The 16076-nt window shown below is 42.7% G+C and overlaps 2 protein-coding genes across 2 annotated transcripts in view; one reads left to right on the top strand and one right to left on the bottom strand.

The window, feature by feature from the left end:
• On the bottom strand, positions 1 to 6981 carry LOC132895794 (beta-1,3-galactosyltransferase 9). The gene is made up of 3 exons (XM_060936624.1): positions 6698 to 6981; positions 5226 to 5358; positions 1 to 1092 (listed from the first exon to the last, which is right to left on the bottom strand). The coding sequence occupies exons 1-3, from the start codon at positions 6979 to 6981 to the stop codon at positions 1 to 3; spliced, it is 1509 nt and encodes a 502-aa protein (XP_060792607.1).
• A 55-nt stretch (positions 6982 to 7036) lies between these two features.
• The window catches only part of kcnt1a (potassium sodium-activated channel subfamily T member 1a), a 193863-nt gene continuing 184823 nt past the window's right edge, over positions 7037 to 16076 (top strand). The window contains exon 1 of the mRNA XM_060936623.1: positions 7037 to 7150. Coding sequence (XP_060792606.1) covers positions 7037 to 7150 — 114 coding nt within the window. The remainder of the gene's footprint in view (positions 7151 to 16076) is intronic.

Genomic DNA, 16076 nt, shown 5'->3' with positions numbered 1-16076 from the left:
TCAATCTTTTGTGTTGTTACCACTGAGAAAATTAACACTGTTTAGGTAAGTCATAGCCTTGCATACTACCAAACTATAATACGTTTCTAACATGCTACAGTGCCGCCCTCGTCCCTTGCCCAAATCTCTCCAGGCCATGCGCATCAGCTCTGCATCCACTGAGGCTGAGCTGAACAGGAAGTTATAGCAGCAGGGGTTGTAGCGCACATGCCGTTCTCCAGAAAAGCGTGCGCTATGGGTAGCCACAATGCCTGCTGCTCTTGCACACAGACCAATTAAGACATCTGATGGGAGGGCCAGAGCTATATCCTGAGATGCCACGTGAACTTTACGCACTACGTCCTGTGACATGAGGAAGGCAGGGCCAGAGCAGTAGTCAGGGAAAGACCTGTCTGGGTAGAGGTGAAAGGAGACATAATGGGGTTTGTTAAAGTTTCGTTCAGGTGAAGCATGATGAATGACCCTGCCCAGGTACAGATCATCGGGATGTGTACGGAGAGTAAGCAAGTAGGTGGCAAGTGCTGGAACATTTAAAAAAACTGAATCCTCTGTCAAAACCACAAATCGGGCATGAGGACAGAAAAACAGAACCCATTGCAGAGCTAGTTTGACCTGACCCCAGTGATTGCGTGACAAAGGCCCTTCACACTGTACCATGTCACCATGACGGACAGCCTCTTCCCACACCACCTGATGCTCTGTCTCCAAGATGGATGGGTTTAGAAAGAACAGGGTTCGTACTGCCACGTCCTTCACCAATGTCTGATTGGCCCATGAGCTTCTGATTGCTTCTCTCTGGCTGGCATTATTTGGGCCACTAAACACAATAGTGAGAAAAAGGAGGTCTTGGTGATGAAGGCAGGGGTTGAAGTTAATAGGGTAAATCTGTGAGGAGTTGGGCATAGTACCACTCAGATCCAGTTTGCGTGCACGCTCACGGAGCTCAAGTACAGCACGGTCAGTATAAGCAGCTGGAGAAGACTGGAGCAGGAACTCTTCCACAATGTCACCACCAAACAACAGCGCATGGAACAGCACAACATTACAGAGCAGGAAACACCACTGATGGGTGTGCAACCTGAATACACAGACCTGAGCAGAGAGGGAGAGAGATTTATGTATTATTTATACATTATTTACAGTGGTGCTTGAAAGTTTGTGAACCCTTTAGACCTAAAACATCATCAGATTTTCACACAAGTCCTAAAAGTAGATAAAGAGAACCCAGTTAAACAAATGAGACAAAAATCTTATACTTGGTCATTTATTTATTGAGGAAAATGATCCAATATTACATATCTGTGAGTGGCAAAAGTATGTGAACCTCTATGATTAGCAGTTAATGGGAAGGTGAAATTAGAGTCAGGTGTTTTCAATCAATGGGATGACAATCAGGTGTGAGTGGGCACCATTTTATTTAAAGAACAGGGATCTATCAAAGTCTGATCTTCTCAACACATGTTTGTGGAAGTGTATCATGGCACAAACAAAGGAGATTTCTGAGGACCTCAGAAAAAGCGTTGTTGATGCTCATCAGGCTGGAAAAGGTTACAAAACCATCTCTAAAGAGTTTGGACCTCACCAATCCACAGTCAGACAGATTGTGTACAAATGGAGGAAATTCAAGACCATTGTTACCCTCCCCAGGAGTGGTCGACCAACAAAGATCACTCCAAGAACAAGGCGTGTAAGAGTCGGCAAGGTCACAAAGGACCCCAGGGTAACTTTTAAGCAACTGAAGGCCTCTCTCACATTGGCTAATGTTAATGTTCATGAGTCCACCATCAGGAGTACACTGAACAACAATGGTGTGCATGGCAGGGTTGAAAGCCACTGCTCTCCAAAAAGAACATTGCTGCTCGTCTGCAGTTTGCTAAAGATCACGTGGACAAGCCAGAAGGCTATTGGAAAAATGTTTTGGGGATGGACGAGACCAAAATAGAACTTTTTGGCTTAAATGAGAAGCATTATGTTTGGAGAAAGGAAAACACTGCATTCCAGCATAAGAACTTTATCCCATCTGTGAAACATGGTGGTGGTAGTATCATAGTTTGGGCCTGTTTTGCTGCATCTGGGCCGGGACGGCTTGCCATCGTTGATGGAACAATGAATTCTGAATTATCCCAGCGAATTCTAAAGGACAATGTCAGGACATCTGTCCATGAACTGAATCTCAAGAGAAGGTGGGTCATGCAACAAGACAACGACCCTAAGCACACAAGTTGTTCTCCCAAAGAATGGTTAAAGAAGAATAAAGTTAATGTTTTGGAATGGCCAAGTCAAAGTCCTGACCTTAATTCAATCAAAATGTTGTGGAAGGACCTGAAGCGAGCAGTTCATGTAAGGAAACCCACCAACATCCCAGTGTTTGAAGTTGTTCTGTACAGAGGAATGGGCTAAAATTCCTCCAAGCCAGTGTGCAGGACTGATCAACAGTTACCAGAAACGTTTAGTTGCAGTTATTGCTGCACAAGAGGGCCATACCAGATATTGAAAGCAAAGGTTCTCATACTTTTGCCACTCACAGATATGTAATATTGGATCATTTTCCTCAAGAAATAAATGACCAAGTATAATATTTTTGTCTCATTTGTTTAACTGGGTTCTCTTTATCTATTTTTAGGACTTCTATGAAAATCTGATGATGTTTTAGGTCATATTTATGCAGAAATATAGAAAATTCTCAAGGGTTCACAAACTTTCAAGCACCACTGTATAGTTGAGAACTAAAAGTGTGAGAACTAAAACTGACAGAAAAGCAAGAGGGAAGAGAACAAAAACAAGATGCAAGAAAGTCAAAGAGAAAGAAAAATGGAGAGATGCACAATATGCTTACTTACAAATCAGTATGATTTAATTAGGTGATTAACTAGAAGAAACACAAAAATAAGAAGAAAGTCCCATGTTGTGCATTTATATTGAATAAACATTATTAAATGTATTTATTAATGTTTTCTATTACAATATACAGTACTGTGCAAAAGTCTTAGACACATGCAATGAAATGCTGTAGAGCAAAGCTGCCTTCAAAAATAACGAAATTAAGTGTTTCTACATTTAAAAAAATACCATAAAGATCGGTAAGCAGTCATGCATAAAAAAGTCAGTGTTTGGTATGATGACCCTCAGGTACAGTGACTGCAGTTTTATAAGGAAATGAGCTGTAGGTTTTATTGAGCATCTTACAGAATCATCCACAGTTCTTCTGGACACTTTGATTGTCACACTTCCTTCTTATTTTTTTGCAGCAAAATGTAGCCTTCATTACGTTTTTGTCTGAAAATTGGTCTGGTATGTAATATGCTGCTTTTTTTTACTGACATGCAAACATTTTTCTGTAATATTTAATTTTGTGCTGGAAAACTAACATTTGGAAATATAAACTGTTTTTGTAGTTGGCACGGTGGTGTAGTGGTTAGCACTGTTGCCTCACAGCAAGAAGGTTCTGGGTTCAAGTTTGGTGGCTGACAGGGGCCTTTCTGTGTGGAATTTGCATGTTCTCCCCATGTGTGCATGGGTTTGCTCCGGTTCCCCCCAAAGATATGCAGGTTAGGCTAATTGGTGGCTCTAAATTGACTAAGTGTGAATGGTTGTGTGTCAGCCCTGCAATGATTTGGTGACTTGTCCAGGGTGTACCCTGCCTCTTGCCCATAGTCAGCTGGGATAGGCTTCAGCTTGCCCGTGACCCTGCATAGGTTAAGCAGTTACGGATAATGGATGGAAGTGTTTTTTGTACTGGTTCCATAATGTAGAAGTCATAAAATAAAAATCTATAACAAAGTTTGTACTCAAAAAATAAGCACAGTGTTGTACGTCTAAATCAGAACCTATAATGCATTTAGAAATTTTAATCTGTAATTTACATAGTTCTCTAAAGCTGCTTTGTGGCAATGTCCATTGGTAAAAGTGCTATACAAATCAATTTGAATTTAATTAAATTGAATTTAGAATGCTTCCTAAAAAAAGCCATGGTGCTGTATTATCATCGTAAAATATTACTATAGTCACTGTTCCTCAGTGTCAATGATGTGCGGCTTTCTTTCTGTTATGCTACTGGATGGTGAATACCGTAACAAGATGTTCCTCTTAACATAGAATAATCAGGTATCAATGTGAATGGACTAGAAATGTGAGAAAAATCAGACTGCTCAAGCTGTTTAAACAAGCTTAGTTTTTACTAACTGTAAAACATCTAGATGATCTTGCCTAACTGTGTAAAAAAAAAAATACTGGTGCAGTATATGCTTATTATTTTGCATAAGCTTTGAACTAAGAAAGATACACTTTTCAGAATCAAATAAAAACATAATGCATAAAGCAATAAGTAATTAATACCTACTCAAGTATTTTTAAAAATCAGTTAGATGAGTATGAAATCCATTTCACTTACTGCAGATATTTGTCGAAAAAATTTCATCTCGTCTCATTATCTCTAGCCGCTTTATCCTGTTCTACAGGGTCGCAGGCAAGCTGGAGCCTATCCCAGCTGACTACGGGCGAAAGGAGGGGTACACCCTGGACAAGTCGCCAGGTCATCACAGGGCTGACACATACTGTAGACACAGACAACCATTCACACCTACGGTCAATTTAGAGTCACCAGTTAACCTAACCTGCATGTCTTTGGACTGTGGGGGAAACCGGAGCACCCAGAGGAAACCCACGCGGACACGGGGAGAACATGTAAACTCCGCACAGAAAGGCCCTCGCCGGCCACGGGGCTCGAACCCGGACCTTCTTGCTGTGAGGCGACAGCGCTAACCACTACACCAGTGTGCCGCCCCTCGAAAAAATTTATATATATGTATAATATATATATCTCTCACACACACACTCTGACGGAAGTAATGTTAACCACATACCAAGACAAATAAAGCACAAAGTGACATGAAAGCAAAATTATTTTGTGAATTGTTTGGAAACTGCTGCTTCTGATAATTATTTGTCAAGACTAAGTAATAGAACAGAATTTCATAGGTGACATAGTGCTACACTAAAAAGTACCTGTATTCTGAAAACTACCTTTTCAAAATGCATCATGGACTGAATACAGATTTTTCAGTTTTGCGTTCTCATTATGTATCGCCATTTAATGTATTCTGTTACAGCCTAACCCTGGGAAAGGGAAAAAGAATAGGAAATACATGAGTATGGGAAGAGGGCTCTGAGGAAAGTTATAGAATAAGTGAGATCAAATGAACAAATTTTTATAAGGTCTTCCTCACCCGCATGATGTCCCATGAAGAAATACTTTCTCCTTCTATGTCTCTGTTTCTTCGTGACCTTCTTGGACTGTCTACCTGTGTGTGTGTGTACATGCGTGTGTGTGCGCAGATATATTCAGCATTCGCCTGAGCCCTGTTTCCATGTAAGCTAACACCACACAGGTTACATTATACCTTTCTGGATTCAGACAAGATGTTCAGTGTCATTAATGAATGAATGAGGATTTAATCAAGTCAAGTTTATTTGTCTCGTGCTTTTAACAACAGACATTGTCGAAAAGCAGCTTTACAGAATTTTATCCCTAATTTATCCCCAATGAGCAAGCCTGTGGCGACAGTGGCAAGAAAAAACTCCCTCAGACGACATGAGGAAGAAACCTTGAGAGGAACCAGACTCAAAAGGGAACCCATCCTCATTTGGGTGACAACAGATAGCACGATTATAAATAACTCGCTTCTATAACTGTATAGTCACAAAGTACAACTGTGTAACCAGGAAAATCATTATAGTTTTAACATGAAGTGTGTTTTGTTGAAGTTATAAACTGTTCATTGATGGAAACTTGAGTGCAAAACTGTTCATGACAACTGCAATCCTAAAGTTAGTAAGTCAACTGTAGTCCTCAGGCATAAATGTATTACCGTAAGTGTCCAAAGCCATCTTCATGTGCAACTTTCAACTGTCCATATGGGGCCGTCCTCCACAGGAGCAATGAGCTGAGACTCTAGCCGGATGTAGGGCATCAGGATGGATCAATCTTTAATACTGCATGTCCAAGTTAACAGCAAATAGTTCAGTTAGGCAGTTTGTCACAGTGGGAAATCATAACTTGTTTTCAAGCATAGCTTAATTTGACTTGCCTACAGTTAGCTCACCATACACCACTTATTTGGGTTTAATACATATTATGATTACTCCTGAAACCATAAGGTTATAAGGAACAGAAATAGGTTAATTCTTCAGTGAGACAGCACTAAAATGTTCGTGGTTTAATCATCATTTCACGATTCTCCCAAAACAGTGTTGAAAATGTTTTTTATTAGATCTTTTACCTAATACCCCCTTCAGAATTCAGAGTCTTGCAACCTCAACACCCACAAGGGGATGATTCCTGGAATCGCTGGTGGAAGGGTGAACACAGGCTGAAAGCCAGGCGGTCCAAATGCTCTGGCGATTCCTGTGGCCAACGCAGGCACATACCCCCATCTTCCCGGGAACCATCATTGGAGGTGCAGCTCCCTGTCAGCCCTGGTTGTCCTGCTACCTTGCCTGCCACTTGGATCCCTGGCGAGGAATGAAGCGGTGCAGACGAGGACTGCGCACCCTCGTCACCAGGGTCAACAACAGATTCTTGCGCAGGCTATGTCCTCCCCCCCTTCATCTGCCTTCTCCACAAGCATGGAGTCCATGATCCTCCATCATGTCCTCCAATGGACTGGACACATTATCTGAATGGCCCCCAACTGAATACCCTGGATGGTCCTCTACGGAGAACTCACAGAAGGGACCCACTCCCATGGAAGACCCAAGAAGTGTTGGAAGGACTTCTTGAAGCAGTCCCTGCAGTCCTGTAACATCTCTCCTGCTGACCTTGACATCCTCTCCGAGGACCATATGAATTGGAGGCGGATTGTTTCCCAGAAAGTCCGCCACTTTGAGGAAGAACGGACCAGGCTGAGGGAGGAGAAACAGGCCGAACAACACCTTTGGCAATCCCTTCCCTCTGCTCCCATGCCTGGTTCCTTCACCGGTCATCATTGTCCCAGGATCTGCCAGTCCAGCATTGGGCTTCTCTCTCATGAGAGGGCGCATGAGAGATGGTGACAACACCAACAGCAACAATAGCAAGACCTGGGAAGGCAAAGAAGACAACGAAGAGGAGGACCTCATCATCGTCGAATTTCCCATGGACAGCCATAAGCAAGTAAGCACCTAATGCCATTCCAAGATACCACCAGCATTGAATTACTAAACTGTGAACCATTCATTTATTCGTTCATTAATTTATTCATTCATTCACAGTAACTACTTTATCTTGATTCGAGTCACAATGGATTTGGAGTCTAACCCTGGGAACACTGAGTCAGAGGTATGAATACACCCTGTATGGGATGCCAGTTCATTGCAGAGCACCATGCATGCATACAGTCATACACCCTTTCACACCTACAGGCTATCTATCATAGTCAGTGACTGTAAAAATAAATAAATAAAAAAGAACGGTTGGCTCCATGCCCTTCTGTTCTATGGAAATGAAGCCAAAATTCCTCCACCACATTGTCAATTTGGAGCCAGAATTTGTAAAGTAGGGATTTCTTGCTGCTATCTGGAGCCAGAGTCTGTTTAGTAGAGATGAGTGTCGAAATCAGGTACACCTACTCATTTGGAAGGCTCACCCTCTTCTCCCAATATCAAGGTCCAGTGTATTACCCAGGCTGTCAATCACTTCAAGCGTATCTGTGCCTTCTTACAATATAGTAGAATAACATTTTTAAAAACTAATTTCTGTGGGACAATTTAAAAAAAATGTGCAGATATCAGCACAGGGAAAACTAACTGTTCAAATTAGATACTGTAGATGTAAAGAGAGTTTAGATTAGAAAAGTGACTTATTGAAACACATGAGGATGGGCAGTGCTAGACATTATACAGTCAGCCAGCAGCAGGGGTGCTAGACCTGTGGTTGCTTCACTTTTTAGAGACATTACACTGTCCAAAGTTGTTTTTTTCTTTTTTCCCCCTCCAGTCATTGAGTGTATCAATCCACCTACAGGTCTTTTTTTGGGAGGTGAGAGGAAACTGGAGAACATGCAGAAACTCCACATGCAGCAGCCAAGCACAATATCGAACCAGTGACTATCCAGCTATGAGGTGGAAAGCAACCTGTGACACTATGGTGCAGCACCAATGTCAAACCAAACTAAAATAAGCAAAACAACCTTTCTCTTTCTGCAGAGAAATCCTGATTGATCTTGCAATGATCCACTTTGAGTTGATAAGTGTTTTGTTATTATAGTTACTGTTTTCTACTTCATTTTACAAGGTTTTGGATTCTCTCTTCGAATTCTAAAAAAACTAACTAAAAATAAAATAAAATAAAAAATCCCCAGACACCACTGCTCTCTCTCTCTCTCTCTCTCTCTCTCTCTCTCTCTCTCTCTCTCTCCCCCCCGCAAAATGCATTTGTGAGTTAGTTGTGAAAGAATATTTCATAATATAGATTGCTTCCTTCTTCACTATGTAGACAATGGCCATGAGAGGCAATTAATATAATACATTCAACTAGAATTCAGGGGTGTCCCGGACCACATTCTGTTCAATAAAGATGGCACCACGCCACAAAAAAATGACAGCAAGTGAAAATATCTTGAATATAGTCAACATGATCCAGTATTTCCTATTACATTTCCTATTACTATTATTTGCAAACTCTGGCTCCAAATTTGACAATATGATACAGGAATTTTGGCTTCATTTCAAATTATTCAAATTATTCCTATTACACCAAATTATTTAACTTGTTTCTAGATATTTTTAGTACTGTGAAGCTTTATGTTTGATAATCTTTTATTTGATTCCATTTGCTTTAATGATTCTGGAATTTACACCCTCTTCTTTTATCTTCAGGCTCCTCTACAGAAGCTCAGCAATCCTATTAAACAAATTAAACAGAGTTAGTTGATGAGTGATGTGTGGGTGTCCGGTCAGTGTGTGTTGGTAGATTCCTAGTGTAAAGTAAGAATGACAGAGGTGTATGTGTGAGAGGGAGATAGAAACATATTAAAAAATGAGCAGAATGCAGGTATTATTTCTCCCACAAGAATCCCTTTATCATTTACTGTCTGCACACACTATAAGTTGAGAGCCAGTCCTGAGTGTCTGTGAATGTGTTGAGAGAGAGAGAGAAAGAGAGAGAGAGATGTCACAACAACCTAATAAATCTGGAGAGCTAATACCAAAGTACAGTTAATTAGTTCATTGTGTGGATGACTCAGGGAGCATCTGTCAGGGAGCATCCATCCATATATTCCATATCTGCATTATCTATGCTACTGATCCTTCAGGGTTGCGGGGGACACTGAAGTCAATCCCAGTTGAGTTCGGGCGAAAGATCCTGGGCAAGTCACCAACCTATTGCTGGGCTAACACAGAGACAAACAACCTCATTCACACTCACATTCACAGCTACAGTACCAGTGAAAAGTTTGGACATGCTTACTCATTGGACACACTCATTCAGAGTAATGAGTGTGTCCAAACTTTTGACTGGTACTGCATGAGCAATTTAGTGTAGCCAGTTGACCTAATCTGCATGTCTTTGGACTGTGGCAGGAAACCAGAGCACCAAGAGGAAACCCACACGGGCACGAGAAGAACATGCAAACTCCACACAAAAAGGCCCACGTCAGGTGCGAACCTAATTACTGTGAGGTGACAGTGATAACTACTGCAGCACCATGCCACCCTGCTCAGGGAGCATTTGTGTGTGTGAGTGTGTTGAACAGTGTCACCTGCTAAGCACTTGGTAAAAATAATTTTCAAATTTCTCAATTTTCAACACAATATAAACAACTCAGAAAAAGTCACAAAATTTTTACATTTTGAAATTGTTTAGCTCAGAGTGCTGGTGTATAAGTGACATCTAAGATGTGTACAAAGGCTTATTATTATTACAACCACAAATCAGAAAAAGTTGGGACGGTATGGAAAATGCAAATAAAAAAAGAGAGCAGTGATTTCTAAATATACTTTAACTTGCATTTCTTTGCAGACTAAGATATTTCATGTTTTGTCTGGTCAACCTCATTTCATTTGTTAATATACACCCATTCCTGGATTTCAGGCCTGCAACACATTCCAAAAAAGTTGGGATGGGGGCAGTTTAAGGCTAGTAATGAGGTAAAATAATTAAATAATGATGTGATTTGAAACAAGTGATGTCAACACGTGATTGTAATCATGATTTGGTATAAAATCAGTATCCAGGAAAGGCTTGGTCTTTCAGGAGCAAAGATGGGCCAAGGATCTCCATTTTGTCAACAAATGCTTGAGAACACCTTTGAAATGTTTCAAAACAACGTTCCTCAAAGAAAGATTGCAAGAGATTTGGATATTTCACCTTCTACGGCAAGCTGAAGCTGAACACCTGTGATCTCCAGTCCCTCAGATGGCACTGCATCATTCATCTATAGATGATATAACCACATGGGCTTGGGATTACTTTGGCAAACGTTTGCTCAGAGGCATCTGGGATGGACCATCACACAGCGGAAACATATATTGTGGTCAGATGAATCAATATTTCCGGCCTTTTTTGCAAGAAATGGACGCCGTGTGCTCTGGACCAAAGACAAAAAGGACCATCCAGGCTGTTACCAGCAATAAGTCCAAAAGCCAGCGTCTGTCATGGTATGGGGTTGTGTCAGTTCCTCAATCTCCAACTTCGTCCACTTTACAATTCCAGCACTGTAACATATGACCACTACAGCTCAGATATTGATAGTGTGGATCAGATTCCTTGAATTCAGCTTGGTTTTCAATACCTGCTTAAGTCTCTTCAGGTAAGTGGTAGTCACTATCTTTCATGTCACCATGCAGTATGTCATCAAGTTCAAGGATTCCAAGGTACTTGTACCAGCTCTTATCTAGCTCCATCTTCACCTCATCTGTTGGTAGCACAATGCCTTGACAATGAGCTTTCTTCCCCTTCTTCAGTGTGAGCACAGCCCACTTGGAAATCCCAAGCTCCATTCCTATATCAGTACTGCATTCTTACACAGTCTTCACTAAGGAATCTATCAATCTTTCCAAAGAGGTTTAAATCATATATGAACAGCAAGTGGTTGACAGCTGGGCCTATCTTTCCAAGCTGGTAACCCATTTTGACCGTTCTCAGCACCACTGAGGTATTTGTGATGACACTCACACCTAACAGTGGTGAAAAAGAGTCACCTTGAAAAATACCCCCCCGAACCTTAAAATCACCCAGGTACTCAATGTTTGAATATAGCTGTCTCTTCCAGTCCTTCATACCATCCTGGAGAACGGAAATGGCATTCTCATCAATTCCAAACGTTCGAAGAGATTCAACAATCCATGAGTGAAGTACCATATCATAGGCCTTCTTGAAATCAACCCAGGCCATGCATAAGTTGATATGATATTGCTTGCAATGCTTCAGGATTGTTTTATCTATCACTAGATGATCTTTTGTACATAATGACTGTTTGCGACATCCCTTCTGCTCATATGGGAGTAGATCATTTTCTAGCAGAAACTGGTAAGTCTCCTCAGTGAAGATGCCTGTCAATAATTTCCAGACAAGATTCAGGCAAGCTATTGGCCATTAATTCCCAACCACATTACCCTTACTCTTATTCTTCATTACCAATATTGTTCTCCCAGTTACCATCCATTCAGGGACGATTCCACTGGTAACATATTCGTCCAGGTGTTCTGCTAGCCTACCATGTATGGAAGCAAGCCATTTAAACCAGTATCCCTGGATCCCATCCGGGCCAGGTGCTTTCCAATTAGGCAGCTTGTTCACTTGCGCAGACACATTTTTGAGGTGGATCTTAATCTGCCCCTGCTTTGTTTTTTCCTGAAGCTGGACCTTCACATCCTCAATCTACTCAGCCTTGTTACTGTGTAAGACACACTGCCCCCAAATTTCACTCCAGAATTTCCATGCCTCTTCAGCAACCAGAGTTTCATTTGTCTAGTAGCTCCCTCAATATTCCAAAAAAATTGCTGTATATTATTTTTGAGCAGTTGATTCAGCTGGGGGCGGCACGGTGGTGTAGTGGTTAGCGCTGTCGCCTCACAGCAAGAGGGTCCAGGTTTGAGCCCCGGGGCCGGCGAGGGCCTTTCTGTGTGGAGTTTGCATGTTCTCCCCGTGTCCGCGTGGGTTTCCTCCAGGTGCTCCGGTTTCCCCCACAGTCCAAAGACATGCAGGTTAGGTTAACTGGTGACTCTAAATTGACCGTGAGTGTGAATGGTTGTCTGTGTCTATGTGTCAGCCCTGTGATGACCTGGTGACTTGTCCAGGGTGTACCCCGCCTTTCGCCCGTAGTCAGCTGGGATAGGCTCCAGCTTGCCTGTGACCCTGTAGAACAGGATAAAGTGGCTAGAGATAATGAGATGAGATGATTCAACTGGTATTGGTCACAGTGTTCAATGTATCTTCATACCTTTTGTGCCTTGGATATTATTATCTGCTTTAACTGCTCAATTACTGTTCTCCACCCACTCGCTCATATCTGATATTTTCTTTCAAGGGCATCCTGCTCTCTCTTCTTACCATTCTTCCAATTTCCCTTATACCACTGTTCAATCCGACTCAGGTCTTTTCTCAACATTACAATGTCCTTCTCTATTCTCTTCTTCCACCACGGCTCCATTTCCTTTCTGCCCCTCTTTTGTTTGATGTCCAATTGCTCTTCGGCCAACAGTGCTGCAGCCCAGATAAGGTCATGAGTCTCAGTGATATTATGGGTTGGTACATATTGGAGAATATCGTTCACCTGTTTGGAGACTTCTCTGATCTTGTTCCTATCCACACGATGTAGATTCATGGGAGTGTGTTCTCCACTTTCATTAATTTGTTTCAATAGTCTAGTTACTAAAGCATGTTTTCCTTCAACTAGCTCCTGGTTTTTGTGGAGACCTACGTCTCCTTGAAACCTGTTCTCATCCTGTTGGTAGGAACTAATGATGCTTTCCTCATCAGTTTCCACTTCTACAATGTTTCCCATATCACCTTCCACCAGATCTTCTCTGCCAACTGATAGTTCACAGCAGCTTTTGTTGCTGTCCAAACCTTCCTAATTGTGGGTTCTCTCTCTATTGATCCTTGATATCTCTATCTCAGTCAACCACCCCTTATTCTGAATAGCTCAAACCTAGTTCATCAACTCATTTTCAGACATGAACCAGGTTTAAGCTATTCAGAATATGGGGTGGTTGACTGAAATAGAGATGTCTTTCTCAAGCCATGCATCCAATATCCTCCACTCTACCACCTTCCAACATAGCCCTCTCATGACATTCAATCAATAACTCATACTCTGATTTAGACCACTTTCGCTGCTTTGGTTGCATACTTGATGTATTTTGGCCAGTCACAGAATGACGCCCGGTCGGAGCCTAACCATCTGGATTTACTCCAACCCCCAAACGGCTGGGCACAGCACCAAGCCCTTGTTGAGCAACAATACCGTTCATACTGTAGTTTGGTTCAGAATTGTTTAACATCATTCATGAATGAGATTGGTTTTATAAAGGCCTTTTATAAAAGCCTTTTCCTTGGCCTGGTGTGTTTATCATTTATCTGCACAAGGCAGAACACCAGTACTAGGAGCCTGCAAGCTATTGCTCAGAGACTACCCTCTTGTCCTCATCAAGGAAAAGTTATACCATGCCAGACCCCAACCTGGTATTTCAAAGACTCACATTTCGAGGATACCCAACCATGGGGTGTCCTGGCCTGCTGTCATGGACTGGAGTAAGATTAAGATTGGACTACTCTTTGTCTGGCTTCTTCCCTACGACCTGTCTGGCTTGGGTGGCCCTACCAGGAGCCATAGCTCCTGCCAGTATAGCTTTCAGGATCATCGGAACACACAAGGCCCTCCACCACAACAAGATGGTAGATCACAGAGAGTATTATTATAATAATTATTGGGCGGCACGGTGGTGTAGTGGTTAGCACGGTTGCCTCACAGCAAGAAGGTTCTGGGTTCGAACCCAGTGGCCAGCGAGGGCCTTTCTGTGTGGAGTTTGTATGTTCTCCCCGTGTCTGCGTGGGTTTCCTCTGGGTGCTCTGGTTTCCCCCACAATCCAAAGACATGCAGTTAGGTTGATGTGGGGTGGCCTTGGGCTGAGGTGCCCTTGAGCAAGGTACCTGCCCCCTGACTGCTCCCTGGGTGCTGTAGTGTGGCTGCCCACTGCTCTGAGTGTGTGCGTGTGTTCACTGCTTCAGATGGGTTAAATGCAGAGGATGAATTTCACTGTGCTTGAAGTGTGCATGTGACGAATAATAAAGGTTTCTTCTTTATTATTATTATTATTATTATCCATCCATTATCTGTAGCCTCTTATCCTGTCCTACAGGGTCGCAGGCAAGCTGGAGTCTATCCCAGCTGACTATGGGTGAGAGGCGGGGTACACCCTGGACAAGTTGCCAGGTCATCGCAGAGCTGACACATAGACACAGACAACCATTCACACTCACATTCACACCTACGGTCAATTTAGAGCCACCAATTAGCCTAACCTGCATGCTTTTGGACTGTGGGAGCACCCCGAGGACACGGGGAGAACATGCAAACTGCACACAGAAAGGCCCTCGGCGGGCACTGGGCTCGAACCCAGGACCTTCTTGCTGTGAGGTGACAGTGCTAACCACTACACCACTGTGCCATTATCATTATGTGGAGAAGAATGCACTTTTAAAAATACTTGCAAGTAGAGTCTTCTGTGATACCGCTCCTTAGTGAGCTCCGTGTGGGTGTATCAGCTGACTCATCTCATTATCTCTAGCCGCTTTATCCTTCTACAGGGTCGCAGGCAAGCTGGAGCCTATCCCAGCTGACTACGGGCGAAAGGCGGGGTACACCCTGGACAAGTCGCCAGGTCATCACAGGACTGACACATAGACACAGACAACCATTCACACCTACGGTCAATTTAGAGTCACCAGTTAACCTACCCTGCATGTCTTTGGACTGTGGGGGAAACCGGAGCACCCGGAGGAAACCCACGCAGACACGGGGAGAACATGCAAACTCCGCACAGAAAGGCCCTCGCCGGCCCCAGGGCTCGAACCCAGGACCTTCTTGCTGTGAGGCGACAGCGCTAACCACTACACCACCGTGCCGCCCGTATCAGCTGACTGTTACATTTAAAAATAATGAATAAAAATGTAAGAAAGGTGCACTATATACAGAACACGGGGTCGATTTGAGACACATTCGCCGTATTTCCATAAAAATTGCGCACTTGTTACTTTTCTTACAGAAGCACCTTATGTAATGAATTGTAATTGGCTGGAAGAAACAAGTCAAGGCTTCCCGCAAGATGGCGCTATTTGTCATTAATTATAGCACAGGATAAATTCCATTAGTTCTACTGAACAGCGTGCTAAATGTCATTTGCTTATAGGAAGTGTAGAACTATTTGGGATTGAACACTGTCTGTACTGGTGGTTTATGAGCTACAGGTCAAAAAGGATTCACGTAAAAAGCCGACATCTCAGTCAGTTATTGAATCATATCCTTATTCATAAAGGCGCCGTTTTGGACCGAACAGACTCCACATCGAGTTAAGATGATTTAAAAGTATTTGAATCTCGCGAGGAAGAGCTGCCGTCTCGCGAGGAGAGTCTCTGTGCCGCGCGCGCTAACTGCAGACGGACGGAGCTGGGGAACCCGGCCATGCGTGGCGCGTGCTACACCAACCGCACTTTCGTGGATGACGACGGGCGCGCAGCGCGAGACGCACCGGCGCCAAGGTACCGCGCGCTCCTCGAGCACACCGCAGCCCGCCCTCGCCCCGTCTGTGACCAAGTTATTTTAAACATTAATATATTTTTTGAAAACCAAATTGATGTATTTATACATGCATATTTGCTTTTCAAAATATCTGATCTAAAAGTAGCTATATTACAGATGTTGAGATTACGTCAGTATTTTGTCATTTCAGTAAATTATTTGATGATACAATTTGATATTTCACTTAACGCTTTGATAGTTACATATTTTCGTAGTTTTTCTGTTCTTAAGTTTTAAATAATGGTGTAATATGAAGAGCCGAACGTCTTGCTGAGAGAAAAGTCGGTGCGGTGTGTG

The sequence above is a fragment of the Neoarius graeffei genome, chromosome 12 (genome assembly GCF_027579695.1).
Source record: "Neoarius graeffei isolate fNeoGra1 chromosome 12, fNeoGra1.pri, whole genome shotgun sequence".
Lineage (NCBI taxonomy): Eukaryota > Metazoa > Chordata > Actinopteri > Siluriformes > Ariidae > Neoarius > Neoarius graeffei.
Note: the sequence above shows the minus strand (reverse complement) of the source record. Positions and strands in the feature narration are given on the sequence as shown.

Coding starts and splice junctions, on each gene's coding strand:
- LOC132895794 (XM_060936624.1), bottom strand. CDS start 6,981: ATGACCGGTGAAGGAACCAGGCATGGGAGCAGAGGGAAGGGATTGCCA. Junction 5,359..6,697: donor TCCGTAGAGGACCATCCAGG/GTATTCAGTTGG, acceptor ACATGGAAACAG/GGCTCAGGCGAATGCTGAAT. Junction 1,093..5,225: donor CTTCATGGGACATCATGCGG/GTGAGGAAGACC, acceptor CTCTCTGCTCAG/GTCTGTGTATTCAGGTTGCA.